The 21,436-nt window shown below is 35.4% G+C and overlaps 2 protein-coding genes across 2 annotated transcripts in view; one reads left to right on the forward strand and one right to left on the reverse strand.

Moving 5' to 3' along the window:
* Positions 1 to 6,243: 6,243 nt before the first annotated feature.
* Positions 6,244 to 15,534, forward strand: LOC125649403 (solute carrier organic anion transporter family member 4A1-like). The gene is made up of 13 exons (XM_048876934.2): positions 6,244 to 6,352; positions 6,534 to 6,625; positions 7,836 to 8,161; positions 8,371 to 8,598; positions 9,872 to 9,974; positions 10,942 to 11,063; positions 11,510 to 11,631; positions 12,652 to 12,790; positions 13,009 to 13,207; positions 13,598 to 13,745; positions 14,047 to 14,213; positions 14,310 to 14,374; positions 14,849 to 15,534. The coding sequence occupies exons 1-13, from the start codon at positions 6,323 to 6,325 to the stop codon at positions 15,124 to 15,126; spliced, it is 2,019 nt and encodes a 672-aa protein (XP_048732891.2). The 5' UTR covers positions 6,244 to 6,322; the 3' UTR covers positions 15,127 to 15,534.
* The window catches only part of LOC125651136 (uncharacterized), a 96,037-nt gene continuing 89,787 nt past the window's right edge, over positions 15,187 to 21,436 (reverse strand). Inside the window, exons 111-121 of the mRNA XM_056166095.1 lie at positions 19,905 to 20,008; positions 19,647 to 19,796; positions 19,408 to 19,451; positions 19,275 to 19,303; positions 18,960 to 19,066; positions 18,623 to 18,781; positions 17,100 to 17,161; positions 16,793 to 16,912; positions 15,745 to 15,855; positions 15,635 to 15,648; positions 15,187 to 15,492 (exon numbers count right to left, since the gene is read on the reverse strand). Coding sequence (XP_056022070.1) covers positions 15,256 to 15,492; positions 15,635 to 15,648; positions 15,745 to 15,855; positions 16,793 to 16,912; positions 17,100 to 17,161; positions 18,623 to 18,781; positions 18,960 to 19,066; positions 19,275 to 19,303; positions 19,408 to 19,451; positions 19,647 to 19,796; positions 19,905 to 20,008 — 1,137 coding nt within the window. The 3' untranslated portion in view covers positions 15,187 to 15,255. The remainder of the gene's footprint in view (positions 15,493 to 15,634; positions 15,649 to 15,744; positions 15,856 to 16,792; positions 16,913 to 17,099; positions 17,162 to 18,622; positions 18,782 to 18,959; positions 19,067 to 19,274; positions 19,304 to 19,407; positions 19,452 to 19,646; positions 19,797 to 19,904; positions 20,009 to 21,436) is intronic.

Here is a 21,436-nt window from a genome sequence, read left to right on the forward strand (position 1 = left end):
TTTTATATCAGTCGTTGAAACTATTAGATTTTTAATTCAAAGCTATCATAGATGCATGTTTGTGTTTCTTTTTAAGTATTTCAGCTATTTTGTGTATTTATTGTAAGTTTTTGCTTAACTGTTGCTATTTTAGATATGATGATAAAGTGAATTTATTTCTTTAAAATACTGAGAAACCTGCATAGAAACACAATGTGATAAGTCATCGAAGCTTTTATGGCTATAAGAAATGATTAAATCTGGATCGATTACATAATATGTTTGAGTTTGATGTGAGTTTGATGTGTTTCCTACCAATTGTTAGGCCGTACTTGACTACGGATTACTCCATTTACCTCACAAAGATATAGGGCTTATAGCGGGTGTGACCCATCGATAGGGGATGCTTACTCCTCATAGGCACCTGATCCCACATCTGGTATATCCAGGGACCCGTGTTTACCCAACTCTCTATTTTGTATTCCTTATAGGAGTTACAAGATTGATCACTGTTCGCTATCTTTGTATATGTTTAGGCTTTATGGGTCAACATTTGATCTACATATACTATGTGAGCTTTACTTTTATCAGGGAAGCCAAACACCAAAAATTTATCATTGGGAAAATGACGGTGTTGTAGTATAGAATTTTCCCCCGCATAGACTTTCCCTCCGGAAAAACGGGCCTGGAATAGACACCCACCCCCGGAAAGGTGGGCCTGACATAAAGTTTCCCCCTAGGAAGAATTAACCCGGGCCAATTCCCCCTAGGAAAATCCGTCCTAGTATAGAATTTCCCCCTAAATGACAGTACGCCTCCCCCCCTTCTTACATTTTAGCTATGTATCTGTTTCCAGTTCTATTACTAGAATTCTCTAGCTTATCTAGACCAAAGCGTTCTTATTATTCTTTTTTAATTTTGAGCAGGGTCTTGTGTATCGTGAACAATCATCATCTTATGATTTTTTAAAAAAAAAAAAAAGGAAATTATTCAAATCGTGTAATGGTATATCAAAACAAAATCATTCAGACCCGACTTCAACATCTAAAAAAAATTCGTTTGTTTTATGAATATCGTAATATTGATGAGCGCATATATATTTCATTAAACTATAACAAATGAAATCCGGAAACCGAAGGGGGAAATTCTATACCAGGGCGGTTTTTCCGCCCAAGGGGAAACTCTATACTGACTTTGTACATAGGGGGAAATTATATGCTGGACGCTTTTTCCCTCTATGGGGGGGGGGGATCTATCCCGGGCCCGTTTTTCCGGGGGAAAGTCTATGTTGGGGGAAGTCTATGTTACAACAACGGCATTACAAATATCATGATTGTTACTAAATCGTTGGCAGAATAGGTCATTACTGATTAATGAACCTTAATTAATGAACAGTTTATGAGAAATGTCCATGACTTATATACAGTTGAAATCACAACAGAAAAGAATATTTCTGCAAACTGATTATGTTCACTGATGAAATGGTACGACTTCTCTTCCGGCGATATTGATGCGAATGACACTGCGCCTATGAACCATCTAAGTACACAATGCAGCAATGACAACAGACTCCCCGCGGTATATATCTAAAACTGCAGAACCCGTTCTCATAAAATGATGGGCTAGGGTGGAAGGGAGGGGTTTTAAACCCCGGCTCGTTTCTGTAAGTGATGAATGAAATACGGGACATCAAGAAGAGAGATAATTAGCATGTACCATGTGTAGAGAATTGTATGTTTGTCTCTCCGATAAACATATTTTATCGAAGAAACATTAATTCTCATTATCAGACAAGCCAAACACAAAAATTTAGTGTGTAGAAATTCTTCGACAGATGACAAATATTATGATTGTTAAGAACGTTAGCAGAGTAGGTCATGGATGATGAACTGGGGATGTGAGATGTTCCCTTGTATCGGGGGCATCTGTGCCTTTAATAGTGGAATCTCTGGTTGACCGCATTAGGATGTAATATTTGAACTCTATCCTGCAGTTGACAACTTTCAGCGCCTGTTTCAATATTGTGCGATGTCTTGAATTACAAACATACTTCTAAGAATTGATTGTCCCTTTCTTCTTAAGATGAAATGTACGTGAAAGTTTCGGAAATGAAAGATAATGATAACACGTATACAATTCAATTCTGCAAGTATTGGTTAATTTTTCTGTTATTAAAGAAACAAAATGACGTCATTTTCCAGCACTGTTCTACACATTTACTAAGAATCTGTGGCCATGATATTTTAGAAAGGGATGCCAGAGTTCAACTTGAACACTACACTACACTAGACTTCGTTGGATTTTCTCATCGTTAACATCCACAGTAGTCTTCATCGTCTGTGCATTTTATGATGAGCATTCTCAAATCTAAACTTATTGATGCATTATTGTTCATATGCACTTGATAACACTGGAAGGATTTGTAAAATATTTTTTAGAATCCGAATTGCATTTTCATTCCTGTGTTCAATTTTATATCTGCATTTCAACTTGATGAAGTCGTGTTTCAAAAGCAAAGTACAGAAACATAATCTAATCTTTCACTGTTCAAGACCTTAGCAAACATATGGAATTTTCTATTTCTATCATTTTCATGTTCTTAAAAAAAAGCAACTACATGAACTCTTATGTATCATACAGCATATATACTGAATAAAGTGAAGAATTATGATACGAAATAAAGTCTGAAGAACTGTGGCACCGAATAAAGATAAATGGAAGGCAGATGGTACATAAATATACGTTACCAAATGCTACAAGTCCCGTCCTGACCCCGATTATTCGTATTTTTGAAATCCCCGTGAATAAATTAGAGGAGAGTTCAAACAAATTCCTACTGATTTCTTCGGGTACTTACATGAAGTACGGATGCTTACCCTCAAATATTTACATTTATTGCGGTTTATTTGGTCATTCTTAAGCAGTTAACACATCTTTAAAATTCCGCCTCTAATGCGAACATATCTATGCAAGTGTTCTGACATTAGCTGATGAACAAATATACAAACATGACATTGTTGTCCCATAAACACATTGGAAGGGTCATATTTTATCAAGACTGTATAAAACAATTTGGCTGACAAAACTCGGTAAATCTGACAAAACAAGCACACCTTGTATCCGCTGACTGCCCAAGGTAAGCTTGATTATGCATTCAACAACATTCATGCATCAGGATAAATGCAGATTTAAGTGAAAAAGTATAACTGTATACTAATAGTACAATATTAATATTGACAGGAGTTTACAGTTCACCATCAAATTCTTTTGAAATTTGTTGACGATGCTCGTATCTAGCATATGCGATATGTTTTTTTTTTTATAACTTTAAAAACCAGTAAGTTGTAAGAAAAATTCAAGTACCATAAATCTGTGAGAAGTGTAACAGAAAGGGAGAACATGCAACGGACCAGACCGGGATTCGAACCCAGGCCCCCTGAATCTCTAGTCAGCTACTCTACCAACTGAGTTATTTGGCCACCGTCGATCGAACCCGGCTGACCGCAACAATCTTCCCTCCTTAAATGTCTTCACACGTAAAGACGTCAACCCAGGATCTTAATCCCCTGGCAGGCACTACCACCTGTCAGTTCCAGGGGCTGGTCTACAGCACCAAATGTAATAGGAAGGGGAGAAAATGCAACGGACCAGACCGGGATTCGAAGCCGGGCCCCCTGAATTTCTAGGCAGGTGCTCTACCAACTGACCACCGGCGGAGATCGAACCTGGCTGACCGCTACAAGAAGGAAATGACACTTTTGCTAGTTGTATAGGAAGACACACTGATGATGCGAAACAGAAAGCTGATGCCGAGGAACGATTTGTAGAAAAAAGAACGGAAATGTGCAGCATTAAATTCACTTCAGATTATATTCAGGTTTTCTGACCGCAATCTGTTTTCACTACATTTCAAACAGCTTTATGTTTCGAAAACATTATGATATTTGACTCTGGACAAGACAAAGTGCTTTTCTCTAAATTATAGTTGTTTGAATTTGGAATTTTTATTCGCATTAAGACGTCACCAGTTGTAGGTGAAGTACCACAAATTTAGGTTCACGGCAGTAGCAGGGAGGGTTCTCTAAAGTGCCAACGCCTGTCGCGACATGGGACCTCCGTTTTAAAGGTCATATCCGAAAGACCTGTGATTCTCGCTTCTAACTGCCGAACGTTTGGCGAAGGAGCAATCACTACGGCGCGTATGTGTTGGTAAACTTTTCTCGAGAACCAAGATATTTAGGGCCTAGTGCTGAGCGAAGCGAGGGACCAAATCGAGTGGCGAGAGAAAGGTTTAACAACATACATAGTCACTGTACATGTTTCACACGAGAAATTAAAACTCTTTGTGGTCTCTGTTTAAGGTATTTTTATCCTTTAATCAAAATCATCAGCATTTATCTTGATTGCTGCAATTTTGAATTGGATGGGTTTGATGATTAGTGCCTTCAAGGGAAGTTTACCTGTATTCAACAGCCAGGTAAGGGGTACAGTGAGTAGTTTTCAAGAATTATTAGGCTTTTTCTACATATTCAAAATATCTTCATCCATGTTTCAAGAGTGTCTGCCATGTCTTTTCAAATAGTTTTAAGAACTTACCAATGCTGTTCTCTTGGACATTATTCGGCATGATTGAAAAACCGTCCATGCGTTTTCTATATATTATTTCTGAAAATGGTCTTGAAAACAGAGCATGACGTGGGCGACCAACAGAAACACATCAGATATGCCGATGGAGTGATATAAAACTGTCCCTGTGCTTTATAACTTTGTTTTAAATGATGAGTTAGATTGCTGGATGTATCACTTGGTGACCGAATCCCGAAGACAAGATGGTGAGTACACATGAAGTGTTAGTAATGAGGTATCGCACGCACGCACACACGAGAGAGAGAGAGAGAGAGAGAGAGAGAGAGAGAGAGAGAGAGAGAGATTTATTTTAGTATGTCTGATCTTCTGTTTCTATTGTTTCCCATGGCATCCAAATTTTTGTATTTTTTCAATATTCAATGTTCCATACCAAATGTAGTAAATGAAAACACTGTATGCAGAAAGCGTGACGCCCTTCCTTGATTGTTACTAATCTTTGCTAATATTTGGTTTAATTATCATAAATACAATGGCACGGTTACCCAACCTTCGGGTGTACAAGTGATTTGGTATGTGAAAAATCTTTTATTCGATGTGTGAAATGTGTACATGTACTATGTTTCCGTCTTATGTTTGACGCCGCCAGGGCACGAACGGGGCTCGAACTCACGACCTACCTGTTATGAAGCGAACACTCTACCATGGAGCTATCGCAATGGGGATACCAATGTGGATGTTGCGATTTTTTGAAAATCAAATGTTCCATATAATGAGAAGACTACGATTATGTTATCTTAACGATTTTCACCCCCCCCCCCCATGGCAAAAATACTAAATTTTGTATATATTTTATATGGATTAGGTGGAAACAGGTACAAATGTAAATAAAAAGCAGAGAATATCCATGCAACAGGGGCATAAGGAAAATATAACGTTTCTCACTAACACTGCAGAATTCTTCGAAATATTAAAATGCCATCCATCTTTGTTGGATGCAATGACGGTACACTCAAAAATTCAGTTTTTAAGTCTTTTCCGTTAGCAAAAATTGCTTATTAACCCTTGGAAAACAGAAAATATTAACACAGGTGACGATATACTGACAAGCTTGACCTTTTACCAACATAATCGATAAAACTAACAGAATACATACCACAATAAATTCAGGTGCTAACGTTAATAAGGTTAAAAGTACATTTAGGCATTAATGAAATCTGGCTGGAATTAAATCATATGATTTTTAAAAATCAATTCACAACATTGATTTCTATTCAGTTGTAAAAAAAAAATGAAAATGATCCAAGGTAATTAACTCTCCATTTGCATAAAATGACGTATCTTCACCACACCGATGCGTCTTGGATTGTCCAAACGTTTGCTCCATTTTGTTCAATAACATATACATGTTCTCCTTTCTTTACTTCTGAAAACAATGATAATGAGAAAAAATATAACCAAAAAAAAAAAAAAAATGATTTTCATATCACATGTACTTCGTCAAAACTATCAGGAAAATTCTGAATTTACCTATAAAACAGAATTACATGTACATCAATATATACAAGTGTATGAAATGTGAACTACAAACTATCACGCATATGGCAAATGTTTCGGGACAGCTTGTTATCTTCATGTCGCAGTTTAAGCAGTATGGCGAACTGTAAGTTTTAACGGTTTATCATGATACTTATCATACCAATATTAGGACTAGTAAATTTATTGTAATGAGATAAGCATATGTGTACACAAATGAAAAATGTTCCACGAAGAAGAAGAACAGTCTGAGGTATCTCTATTGTATTCAGATTTAGAATGTTAAGTGAAGAACTGCAGTCTGATATTTTTAGCTTTTGAGTTACACGTTGAGAAAACTGCAAAATAATCATTCATATATATATTGGATAGTAGGTTTTGGTTAAATTTTGAGGAAATTATTCAATTTTTATCTTTATTTTACATTAATGAAGAAATTAATGGCAATGAGTAGAGCAGTGCAAGACAAAAGGAGGGAGACGGAAGAGGAGGTAGAACCATATGGATGTTGCTGTTTTAAGCCAAGGTAATATGGACTCAGAAAAGGATTTTTCAAGAGCATATTCACATTTCATGGTCTTTGGTGTTATCAATACTTAGTAGGCATCGTTTCATTAACACAAGGTGTGTCAAGTTATGTTCAAGTAATCAAGATTATTCAAGTAGTGTAAAATTAGGTATACTCTCATGTATATATGTATAACATTTCAAAACTAGAGTTAATCTTACCCTTTTATGCCCAATCGCAAATAATGTGTCATTCTACGCATATTGTGTCCAATCACCCCTTACTGCATGATGAAAGTTTCACGAACGATCATTTTTTACTACCTAGGACTTTGGAATAAATATTGTAGCGAGGCAATGGGTTGTAAAAGCCTTGCTTAAATTATTTTTTTTTAATTTGATGATGCTTAACGGTCTACTCGAGAATTTTTCACTCATGTAAAAACGCCACAAGCTTCAAGGGAAGTGTCTTCATTTGGCATGACAATCACAGCCGCAGCAATGAGGGTTCTTTATCGTCCCATGAAACCATGGTTTATAATGTCATATACAAGAAACCCGTAACATTCACGTTTACCTCTACTTCGATTGCATAGTGAAGAAATCACTACATAGGTCGGAATCGGAGTCGGAATTGCGAATTGAACCCGAGCCTCTGTTTTGCAAAGCGAGCGTCTTAACCACTAAGTTATAGCGACCGGTTACTTATTTCAAAAATGTAAATATTGTGAAAATCTCCACATAAAACACACAAAGAAAGCAATTAGTTCTAATCAATAGTCTAAACGTAGTTATCTTATGCATTTTTTTTTTACTTCGTCATTTATTTTCAGTGAATAAATAAAATTAGTAAGCTCAATTATCTTTTCACATTTATACCAGCTCGAATTATCAGCGTTCAACTCGGTAGCTCGATATAGTTGTGATTATAAAGAATATTTCTATATACATCATATTTACTCTTTTCTGTGTCCAACGACAATGGTTGTTTCGTTCCAATGTATTGAAGAACAAAGTATTCCATACCAGTAGGAAATCCAAACCCCCATTTACAGGATAAAAAAAGTTCAATGATTCTTATTCGCTAGTTTACATTTCGGTTTATACATAGTAACATGACGATTCTTGGATAACAAGTGATTGTTTTGATATCGGGGAATTAATTGTTTTGTGGTTTAAAACTCAAGAGAAACACGAAATACATACTTAATAGTAACATTTACTTTCAGATGGTTGCAGTTCTTCAATACTATACAATGGAACGTATTCTGGCAATGTGTATTTAACTTTTTTGAAGGATTCATTGTCAATGGCGTCGTAAACGTCATTATTCCAGCATTAGAAAAAAGATACAACCTCTCCAGCAAACGTTCCGCTATCATCGCCTCCTCCAATGACTTTGGAGCTTTCATTTTCTTTCTTTTCATTGGGTATATTGGGGAGCGTGTGCATAAACCAAAGTTAATGGCAGCGGGTGTTCTTGTGATGTCGCTTGGGAGCTTTTTGTTTCTACTGCCTCATTTTATTGGAAAGAAATATCACTATACTTTATCAGGTACTTACCATTTAAATGTGGCTGTAAATCCTACAGTTTTTCATCTTCAATTCAGCACAGTAACTTCAGTGGCATATTTGTTACTGTTATTTTTAATTTAAAAAACTTCATGCCTAAGTATGTTGTTCTAAAGAAAAAAAAAATGTCATCAAACTGAACAAATGTATTCACGTATTTTACGAATAACACTCTAAATATTATTTTCACAGACAGCAATGCGAATGAAAATACAACTGAAGCTGTGTGCAGCTTGTCCCGTGCCCCTGAATCGGAGCAATGTACCGGGACGGATTCCGATGCATCAACCTTTGTAGAGTATTATGCTATGTTCATCCTTGGACAGATATTTCATGGTATCGGAGCGGTTCCCATGTTTACCATAGCACTCACGTACATCGACGAAAACTGCAAGCAGAAAATGACATCTCTTTACGTCTGTGAGTACAGTTAAATATTGATATATGTAAAGAAGCCACATTGTAATTCTTCGCTTTGATATCTAGGAGCAAAGGAATGAATACAATCAACAAATACTTTATGAAGCCTGTTGTTTTATCTTCTTATGTATTCACAATACGTACGGTCATCAGCTGGCCTAATTATGGTGTAGAATTTTCACGTAGGAACTATTCATTTATGTAAATTAACATGTGGAATCCACCTATTTGACCAAAACAAGAATTGAGGTGAAAACCATCTTCATCAATTGGTAATTTCCTGTTTAAACGTACAGTAAATATGACTTTTATCTAACTGCCTCACATATAACAATGACAGGTGAAGATAACGAACAATAGAGCTCCTTTCTGAAAAATAGGACAAACGCAGTATTGTTCTGTCACCTGAGTTTTACCTATGCACACGAAATACGCGATGGTTTAAAAATATACTTTATAATTGTATTTTCCCGTGATTCGCTAGTAAAAGCGGGAAAATGATGTATTCACGTTACAGTAACGTGCTTTGTTATAGGGGGTTTGGTCCATTATTGACCAATAGAAAGGTAGCATAGGTTTACAATAGGAAACAAGTTTGTTAGGCTGGTCAGTTTCTAGCCGTTCTTCACGAAGATAGGACAAACTTTCAGTTATACATTAGTTTTGTTATATGTAGGCTTACATGTTTTGTGTGAGGTCCGTCACACTCCTCCTGCACCTTGGAGCAATGGCATCGGATACAGGTTTCCTAGAATTTTTCTCGATTTTTTAATCGTTTTATTTCTAGGGTTTTCCTGGCCGGCTCGGGTATGCTAAAGGGGGGGGGGGCTTATTAACGTTACTGAATATTGTGTGTGGAGTATTACTGTATATTGTGTATGGAACATTATTGTACATTGGTGTGTTTTTCATATTTGTGATTAAATATAATAAATATGCACGGCCTCCAACGTGCGTGGCTAGCGTTATGCTATGTATTGAGGTGTTGTGGTTATGTTTTGAGTAGGTAGTAGAGTTAATACTCTTATTTTCATTGAAATCTATGAATAAAAACGTTAAGCGATTATTTTAAAAAATGCATTGCTATTATGTCAGTGTGGTCATTTGCAGTATAACGCCACAACAAGCATTTGCGTTCCATGCACCGGAAACTTGGCAAAAATGTATCGACCACCTTTAGTCAGAATTACAAAAATGGAGAAAAAAAATCATTTAAGCATGTTATATAAAGTTTTGGTGCAAAATGCTTTTGCTAATAGCATGTATTTCTTAGCGCTGACGTTCTGCTCCGCTGCTGTTGGTGTTGCAGTTGGGTACATTGTTGGAGGACAAACTCTTGGATTGTTCGTGGACATTGATAAACTGTCTCCAAATTCGTAAGTAGCCTTGTATATTCCTGATTTGTGAGTTTTTGTGGCTGATTGGAAATCTGTGTTTTTAAGAGCGTTACTATCATTCATTAGGATTTGTAATTTGAAATGGAAATGAAGAGCTCTAGTTTTCAAATTTCAATGAAAAAAGAAACACAAAATCAATAAGGCACCCTGTAGCGAATGTTTGACACATATTTTGTTGTTTTACATCCCCTCGCGAATGAATGTGACACTGAGGACCATAACAACGTCTGTTGAGACACATTACCTCAGTTTTACAGTTATCATAAGAAAGATCCGCGATTTTTGCCTTTAAATGTCCAGCATTTGGCGAAGCAGCAGTTACTATTTTTTCTTTACGTCATGGGTTTGACACCGGGCCTCGAACAAATGACATCACAGTCGGAAATTAACGTAAATCAGCGAGTGCATATTAGATTGCCTAAATAACAATTAAAATGATTTTTTAGTAGTACATGTACCTGTGATATGAAAATGTAGTGATCATGGTTAAAATGTCCATCGCACACACACATTGTTATTCTGATCAAAGTTTAAAAATATATAGGGGAAATGCATTTCTGGAAAAGCAAATTACGTGCACCGTTACAAATTTTTATTTTCCTATACTTTGTCATAGTTAAACGCCTTTCAACCGTTAGAATATCAGCCGTGTGTGAAGTACAAATGATAACACTTGGCTTTATCTGTCATGGAGGTCACTCTCTTCAGCAAGTATATGATCAGGCCTGGTAGCCATGAATTGAGATTTACTAACGAAGAATTTGAATTCAGAATATATTCCCAGGATAGTGTAGTCAAGTCTGACCAGTACATCAAACACAGGAATCACATAATGTTGAACACAGTACTAAATGAAATGATTTGACGTAACCCTGTTCTTCGTTTATGGCCACAAAGTCAATTTTTCATTGTACTCTTTCTTACAATTCATTACGTTTCATGATAGAGTGGAGTTGACTCCAGATGACCCACAGTGGGTTGGGGCTTGGTGGATTGGTGTCGTCATAAGCTTTTTTGCTTTCTTCTTTATTGTATTACCTACCTTGGGATTCCCAAAGCGTCTTCCAGGTATGTTAGTCAGATAATATTATTGCTTCTACTACTATGAGCCTTGCTTCTTCCATGAATGTTTAACATTATCACATAGACTATATAATTGGTGATAATTGACCATTCAGAATGGATCACAAACTTAAGGGCCAATGCCCTAACTATGGTTTATGATGTGTAGTGATAAACCCCATATCTTGATCAGTTATACTGAGTAATCCGTAATCCAAACCAGTATGCAAAGAACGGACTACCAATTGGTATAGAACATGTCAGACAGCATTCATTATAACGACCATAGCGATATAATACATTTACGTATCAAATATTTAACGACACAATCTTTACCTTAGAAAATAGTACTTAGAGTAGAAATTGGTTACCTAATTTACGATTTACTCTTATCTTTGAAATGGTGTAAATATGATATGGCAATATCATGCAAATTAATCAATGATTTATAGGATATAACGAGTTGCAAAAGCAGAAAGTTTCAGAAGCATACACTTCCGGAAACGACGAAACAACTACGAGACCAGACTTTGGAACAAAGCTCAAGGACATCCCCAAAGCGATATGGCTGCTGGTAAATTGATATTTAATTTTACAATATTCACTGTACAATGCGAAAAACGCATTTCATAATTAAAGACTAGAGTTTTGACATCATAGACAGTTGCTTCTTCAATAAAAATGGAAAACGGAAATATTCATATCTAGTGATCAGTCACCCAAAAAAACATTTTGTTAAACACCACTCTGATTCCACTCACAATTACTCTGAAGTTGAAATAAAAATATGCTAGAGTACTTCATTGACAATATCTTCGTGGTCTTTGGTGATCAGGTCTTCCAACAGTCTGTTGGAATTCCCATGGGCACGAATTATGCTCCTAATCTAACAATAATAACTTTCATTCATTTGTCGATTCGATATATCCCCGTGAACTCGAAATTAAAGACACTATAGAGTTATCCTCTTCTGCTTCTTACCTGATATTTTATTGAAAGTAGATATTAACAGAAAACTAAGAATTCAACTTTATGACAAACGGTATGATTTCAGTTTCTCCATCGTCAACTTCCCATATTTATGTAGCAATATTCGATTATCACCTGCATATGATATTTATATCTCTCAACTGATTCGATACGCAAGAGCTTGTTCTGCATATGATCAGTTTTTAAATCGAGGCAGGCTACTGACAAACAAGTTGATGGTACGGGGGTTTCAACAGTCTCGTTTAAAATGAGTATTTCACAAATCCTATTGTCGTCATAACGTTCTAGTTCGCCAATACAACCTATCATTGGATTAAATGCTGTCTGACGTATTTCATACCGATTGTTTGACTGTTCTTGGCACACTTATTTTGACTATGGATAACTCCGTTTACCTGATCAAGATATAGAACTCACGGCGCGTGTGACCGGTCGACAGGGGATGCTTAATTCTCCTAGGCACCTGATCCCACCTCTGGTATATCCAGGGGTCCGTGTTTGCCCAACTATCTATTTTGTATTACTTTTAGGAGTTAAGAGATTATTAGATTAATCACTGTTTGTTATGTTCACCTTTCATACAACATATGTTGTGAAATTGTAGCTAAAGAATCCGACGTACGTGTTCATTATACTAGGAGCGACCATAGAGTTAATGGTGGTAGGAGGGACTGCAGTGTTTGGAGCTAAGCTGATACACGTTTTGTTTAATGTGGATTTAACAACGGCAGGAAGTGTGATGGGTATGTAATGATATTTCTATTCATTCTTTCAGACTATAATACATTTTGTGGATCGAAGATTCTCTTTGCCGGACATTAAGCATGTATACATTACATTAAAACACATTCAGTAAATATGAATGCATATAAATCTGCATTCATAATCATGATAAAAATGAGCAATGTATCAAGAAATCAGCTTGATTTAACGTTGATATGTTTATTCTACTTTCATCCAGGCATTATAACTATCCCTGGATCTGGTGGGGGTATGCTGCTGGGAGGATATCTACCAAAGAAAATGGCTCTTCGTTGCCGTGGAATCATCAAACTGTGCTTAATTTGCATGTCTATCTGTCTTTTGTTCGCCCCCACATTTCTGATTAACTGTTCCGATCAACCACTTGCTGGTCTGAACACTCCGTATGCTGAACAAAGGTGAATGGCATATTTACTGTTCTGTAGGTCACATCTATAATCGAACGAAAACTTGGTCTTAACTACTGTATCAAACAGTACAAGACGAAAATGTAGTCCCAATTTTATAACAAAAATTACCAAATAAAAATATTAATCAAAAGGCAATATTAGCTCCAAATTCATAATTTTTGCGTCAACAATTCATCCCATTTGACAGCAGCAGCTTGTTGTCAGAGGTGTAGAAAAGTAGTCCGACTACATTATAGGTATTTTGTAGCATTGACTTATAATACATTGAAAATTAAGAAATTAAGAAAAACTGAGTAAGTAGAAATTTATTAATGAAACGACAATAAGCTTGATGAACAACCCCTCGTTAAAATATAGAACACTCATTTTCATACTCAGTTCTGTACAAGGATTGATTACGACATGCAATAAAGAATGTGGGTGTACAACAGCAGCATTTGAACCCATCTGTGACACCAACCACACCGTGTATTTTTCTCCATGTCACGCGGGTTGTACAAACGTCTCAACGGTGAACGGAGTAAAGGTTAGATTTGCCTCTGAATATAGTAGTAAGATTTTAAAAGGGATTTATGTGAGTTTTCCAGAAAGAATTGCCAAGTACATCAAGAACTTTCATTATCTTCTTGATCTGGTTTAAAACTAGTCATACAAGACGACTGCTTTTTTATGACGATTTCGTAAAAAAAAAAAATAATTTCATATTTCGCAGTGCATATGCTTTGCTGAAAATAAATATCTTAAACAAGATAATTGCTTTACATCATTCACATTTAACGTAGAAATCTAAGACACCCTCTAGACTGTGAACAATGTTTATTTTTCAGTCGTACTTTAACTGCTCGTGTATCGATACTCCTGCCAATAAATCAGCTGCTGTTAATGGTAGCTGCGCAGAAAAATGTCCTTGGTTCTATGCATTTTGTGTCCTATTATTCTGCATTATGTTTTTCACATTCATGACAATGTCTCCAGTTGTCACATCGATATTCAGGTAACTTTGTTTGATTTTGAAATTTTAAAAACGTTTTGATTTTTAAAAAATTATATTATTTATAAAAAGTTACATTTTTCACTTGTTAACTTTTAGATGTGTACCTGATAATCAACGATCTTTAGCCTTAGGAATTCAACTCTTGGTTGGTCGTCTGTTAGGCAAGTACATTTTTTCATCACATCTACTTCCTTTGTCCTTCTTCTACATATCTTTCTACCACTTTTTAAGTTTGATTAGTATCAAGAAAAACACTGTTCTAAAATTGATTTTCACCATAATCTGCTAAACTGGATTATTGGATGTGTTTTGCATGTTATTCGACCAGTCTGCAATAAGGTCATAAGCTAAGAAAATATAAGGTCTCGAGAAATTACAAGAGAAGATTTATGTTTACATATTTTTTCGGAAAAAAAGAAAACTCAAAAAGTCAAATTCTGTAGTAAACATGTAAGAACAGAAGAGAGAATGTCCTCGAATGTTTATCGATCAAGGTGTCCTAAGGGTTTATCCCAATGACAATTGAATTTTTTTGGAATTTATACCATCAATCTCCTTATTACACCATTTAATGTGTCTCTGTTGGCTAGAATGTGCAGGTTATTCTAATACACATAGGTTTACAATATATATAGGAACAACACCTGGGCCGGTGCTGCTTGGATACATCATTGACAAGTCTTGCACGATTTGGCAAGAAGAGTGTGGAGAAAAGGGCTCCTGTTGGACCTATGACAAACATGATTTGGGCATGCGGATAATGATTTGGTGGTTGGTTTTAAAGGCAATGGGAGTGATATTTTTCTACACTGCCTATAGACTTTACAAGCCCCCACCAACACTGGAAGAAAACCAAAAAGTGGAAATAGCAACCATACAGTGCAATACAGACAGAGAAGTTACCAAATTGTAGAAGGGACAATTACCTTTATATAAGAAACACAAAAAGTGATAACAGAAAAGAAACACTAAATAACATGCATCCATAATTTAATTTTTAAAGTTATGTCAATAATTTGTAGTCATTTTTTGTCGAAAGTCATCAGATATACTTGGTTGGTCGTTTTGCCGCCTTGGGTTTCAACTGCTTCCTTATTTTCTGAACGATTACATAAATGAGTGTTGCTATGACGATCGATCCGCCTACACTTCCAGCGCCAATACCAGCTGCTTTCAGAAGCTGATCCAAAGTAGCCCTCGGATTCGTCGTAATGACGTGTGTTGTTTTCCCCTTGTTGTGACATGTACACCTCACTCTTCCATATTTTGCTGCTTTATTCTGTGTTATTTAGAGGAAACAAACGAATAAAGATGCTTTATCGGCAATTTTTTGTTTTCAATTTCAATACATGATAATGATATTGAAACACAGCTTTTATTTTGTGAAATTGATGTTCAGAGGATGAAAAATATATACTCACTGCGTCACTCAGACCTAAAAAAAAAATCAGAATGGTAGTATGGCATGTTTCTTGTTCTGATTAGTTCTATAAACTTGCAGTTGTAGCACATTTTAATATCATATACATACTGATATCACATGTTTGAGGTAAATGAAGTGATACAGGTGATGTGTTGACCGGGTGTTGATTTGAAGAATAAACTGAAAGTGATGTGGTTATTATCTCTTGGGTTGCTGCATCTGAAATAAGGATTGAATCAATAGTATCAGAACTTCTTGGAGATGATGCTGGCGCCTTGGTAATATCTTGGGTTGTGCCTGTTTTAAAAGGGAAAACAGATCGTACAAAGGACAACTTATAGGAAATAAGAAATATTGCATACAAATAGAAAATTACAAAGCGTACTGTAAATGCACTAGGTCTAAGGTCACGTGTCAGGGCAGTCATTGGCACGATAACGAACCCTCACAGTTACAGCCGTAAGCGCTAAGCATTGGTAAAAATTGTTGGCACTTCTCCTACAGCTGGTGACGTCTCTACACGAGTAAAACGTCGTCGAGTGGGACGTAAAACAACAAACTGAGTGAGTTTTTAAAATGTAATATTCACTTTGAAATTATGCCCCATCAATGAAATATGAATATTTGATGAGTTGCAATTTTGTAGCTACTTGTATATATATTCAAATGCATAATTTCATCAATCAATCTTAACATGCAAAGTTTCGCCCAGATAGGATAAGATTGAAATAGCAAGAATAAACTTCATGAAACTATCGTACTACTGAGTTGGGTTTTGAAGCAAATAAACAGTTATTCCAACGTAACCAACGGATACATAATGGGGTCTTGCTTGGAATGCATCGTTGCCTGGTCGTCTAATATGCGATATGATATGGATTCTATAATTTTGACATAATACCAGTCGGGAATTACGCATCCATTAAGAAATCATGGTTTTTCAATTTTTCTGGAAAAATCAGCATTAGACTGAACTCAATACATTGCAACGGTATTATTGTCCTCCTTAATATCAGCGGAATATAATAGTGTGCGCATAAATTCAACTCTTCTTATGAAAGGAGGAGTTCATACTAAATCAAATTAGATCAGTAATATCAATGATCTGAATCAAAGCACATTTGCAATTGGAAACTTTACTTCAGAGAGAAATTACCTATTTGTTCGCACAGGTTTCCAGTATATTCACCAGAACAATTGCATATGGCCGTGTTGCCGACAACATCGGAAATACAAGGACTGAAATGCTCACAATGCGTTGTTTGACATGGCCCTCCTATGTGATTAAAGCATGAAAAATGTAATACAACAAGAAAAATGGAAGATAGTACAGCCTCATATGTTTTCTTATTATTAATTAGTACAGCCTCATATGTTTTCTTATTATTAATTCAATTTGCATATTTTTCTTATATCCAGCGTTCATTTGCAATTAACAAATTGTAGATGAATATATTTTATACCTGTAGTCTCACTGGCAGAATTAACAACATCAATAACTAAACAGTGTTCTGGTCCAGCACCACTGAAATACAAATTGCAAAACATACGTTAATACATATTTGTAACAGGAAAGTATATGCAAGATAAAGGAACCGTTTATAGAAAGATCAGGCAAAGATGGGCACATAGAATTTTTGGAAATGACATTTCTAAAAATAATTTTAAAACATGCACATAGACATATATGATATTAAAATAAAACTCACTTTTAAAATCTACTGATGAAAGGTGAAGATAACGAACAGTGATCAATCTCATTACTCCTATAAGGAATACAAAATCGATAGTTGGGCAAACACGGACCCTTGGACATACCAGAGGTGGGACCAGGTGCCTAGGAGAAGTAAGCATCCCCTGTTGACCGGTCACACCCACCGTGAGCTCTACATCTTGATCAGGTAATGTAATACACTAATGTATTTCTGTGATATAAAAGGTAGATATATCTTGTCATTGCACTGAACTTTGTAGAATTAGTGACATTTCGTTCGTTTTCACAACCATTGCATTCGATACAGGAAAACCATTACTGCGGATGAAATACATTCTAAAACAAACCTTTTGGGAAAAGAAAACAAGATTAAGAGTGGGACTTAATGACATTTTTACTTATCCTGATTTCCAATGGACTGTCTCTTAATCATGCCCCAATCCAAGGGTTTAAACCAGCGAAGAAAACAATAATACGAAGTTACATTGTTTAACATTTTCTACATCAGATCCCTCTGAATACGGATTCCGAAGACACTGATACTACTAGGACATATTCAAGAAATACATTCACAGCATGTTCCATCGTTGAATACTGGGAAGAGTGTAGTACATTTGAGCTATATTTAAATACAAAGGAGTATGTAATCCTAATACTTTCTTCTCATATACATGTATTTTTAAGTTAAATGTATTTTATTACTACAATAACTTGATCCGGATAGTCATATCACGTCTTGTTGACAGGTCGGATGATCAGATCAAACGGCCGTGTTCCAACTCTTCTGATCAAGTTACCGTAGTAATGATAAATTTATTATATTTTGAAATCCACGTTTATAAGATCATAAATGCATTCCAAAATATGAGAATCATAAGCATACAGTAAAATTATTTTTGTGTACGCAGTGTTGTTTGCGACGCGGTCGATATTTTCCACACAAAAACCGTTGAGTTGATGCATTGTGACGTCATCAGTTTCAGAGGATACTGATATGGAATCAGAAAACCACAGTGTGGTGATACGGAAAATCGGATCACACTGTGTGAAATCGAAAGTAATAAAAAAAACTTAAGCATTGGTGGCTATATAATAACTACATGTACTATAATATCCCACCTCTGGTACATCCAGGGGTTCATGTTTGCCCAACTCCCTATTTTGTATCTATCTTATGGGAGTTATGAGATTGATCATTGTTCGTTATCTTCACCTTTCATGCATTCAATGATTCAAGAAGAAGCGAATTATGTAAACAGATACCCTACGTACGTTTGTGTTACTGTTTGGAAACACAGTGCACGTCTTCCCATCTCTTCTTTACGAGGAATAATTGCTATGTTCCCAAAACATTTGCCATTAGTTGCAGTGGACGGTGTAAAAGCATGGACGTTTTCTAAACCATTTCTCTCAGTTGGTTTTACACTAGGGCTAAATAGACAGCATCATTTGAAATATTATGCACATTCATTTAAAAAACAATTCGAAATTTATGTCATCTTAAGTTCTTTCGATGACAGAATGAAATACTATGTACATTGATTTAAACAAATCGAAAATTTATTTCAGCTCAAGATCTTTTGAAGATAGAGAACGTAAGCTAATATACCACGGTGGATTTGAGGCTGGGTCGGTAATCATTGGTATATAACACGTACTGTCCACCACACATTTCACGACTGATCCATCCGTGTACGATGGTCTGGTGATGTAATCCTTCACAACAATAGTAATCATATGTAATAACATGTATAATTTTGAATTATTGCCAATCAAACGCATGCAAGTTTTAGATACTGGTTATTTTGCTTTGAAATACAATCGAGCGGTAATGTTTGATAACGAACAACAATTAATTATTTTTCTAAATAAATCTAAAATTAAAATTGTGTAGCTTTGTAGACATTAACCAAGGAATACGTACATTGTGCGAAGTTGCCGTGGTGAATAATCCTGAAAAACAGATCAAAGGTTTGATTATTTATTTAAAATGGGTCATTATATTTAATCGTAAATAAATCCTATTGTTTGGTGTAAACAGCATTCTTTAATCATACCAGAATTAGTGTGAATCTTCAAACAAACTTCATCAACGTTGACCCTGAAGGAAAATGACCATTTTTCACAAGAATAAAATCACGTTCTTATACAAATACAAAATAACACAATACATGCTCACACTTGTTAAAAACAGCAAGCATATTTTATTCAAAAACGGAAATCATTCCACCTTGTAGTGCTATAATCAAAGGATTACGACATAAAAGTTTGATAATATAATTATAATATATCATACCCAAGGATATTTCGAGTCTGCACACAGATTGTTTGATTGCCGACTTGAGTTGGTTTGATACAAAAACTTGCAATCTTCACATTCGCACCTTTCAAGGTTGCTTGACAATTTTCCAAAGTAGGATCTTTGTATCCAATAGTTAAAGATTTGCTGAATAGAAAGACACAAAAATTTCGTTTCAGCTAAAGAAAGATTTTATCAACATACATTTGATCTTTAGAAAGGTCTCAAACAACAATAGAAAGATAAATGGTATACTTAGATAGATTTTGCCCAGAAATTGGAAGAGGGAATTCACACGGCTGATTCAAATTGCAGTTGACTTCACTAGGAACACCGGTGTTTACAAAAACAGTTGAGTTCTACAAAAAATAATAAATTGGGACTTTATTGATAATAGATTATGATAGTTCTCGCAGAAACGAATTAATTTTCTATTAATTCACTACACTTTATAATCATGATGACTCACAACAAATGTTAGAAATAACTTGTACACTTTTAAGGAAACGATTATAATCACCTTAAAAATGTTAAATCAGCTTTCCTTTGTAATTTTTTTTGGAAGTTTGAACGTTTTTAAAAATACTGCACGGAATTGTATATCGACAACGTTTTATCTATACAAATACTCACTTTCATTCATCTGATGAATCGATATACCCCAGTGAATTCGAAATAAGTGACAATGAGTTTTTCATATTAGGATATTTTATTAAACACTGAAATTAACAACTCCAAATTATGACAAACAGGAAATCTCTCCATCGTAAATTTTATTTTTCATGTAGCAATATTCTTGCATGTGGTGTTTATTTCTCTCAACTGATAACATACGCAAGGGCTTGTTCTGCATATGATAAGTTTTTAAATCGAGGCAGGCTACTGATAAACAAGGTGATGTTACAGGGTTTAAACAGTCTCGTATAAAGTAAACATTTCGCAAATTCTATGGATGTTATAACGATCTAGTTTACCAATACAACCTGTCTTTGGGTAAAAAAAGCTGTCTGACGTGTTTCATACCAATTGTTACGCGGTTCTTTATACACTAATTTTGACTACGGATTACTCAGTTTACATGATCAAGATATAGGACTCGCAGCGGATGAGAACAGTCGACAGGTGATGCTTATTACTCTTAGGCACCTGTTCCCACCTCAGTTATATTCAGAGTTCCGTGTTTGTCCAACTCTCAATTTTGTATTCCTTATGGTAGTTATGAAATTGATCACTGTTCGTTATCTTCATCTTTTCATAAAGGAATGAAATGACCAATGACACGAACAATAATGTTGTGAAATTTTCGGGATTTGGTTATATCAAGCTTTGATATACCAAAAGGTCATAATGAGGTAGTCAAAAAATACTCATCGATTTTTTCAATTGATTGGAACTTATCGACGCAATTTACGACACATGTACTTATTTACTAGCAAGCTGGGGGTACAATATTGTAATTACTTCGACGTTATATTAAATTCAAAATATGATTATTAAACTAAATATCTTATAAAGCAGTTCACGCTTTTATATTTACATTTCCAATGAGTTTGCCTTTGATATTTTTACAAATTGTACATGTAATGATATGGTTTTCCTTATGAATGCGTAGAGGTTGTATACAATGCGCATATGAATATTGATAAATATAGTACGTCTATTACAATGACTGGGAATTCCGACAGAAATGAAAGTAAAATATAGACTTAAGAAATAAATTTCACTTTCAGCATGAACTGTGTTGCTTCTTGAAGCGCTTTCGTAAACGATTATTCATAAAACACCAA

Source organism: Ostrea edulis, chromosome 5, assembly GCF_947568905.1.
Source record: "Ostrea edulis chromosome 5, xbOstEdul1.1, whole genome shotgun sequence".
Lineage (NCBI taxonomy): Eukaryota > Metazoa > Mollusca > Bivalvia > Ostreida > Ostreidae > Ostrea > Ostrea edulis.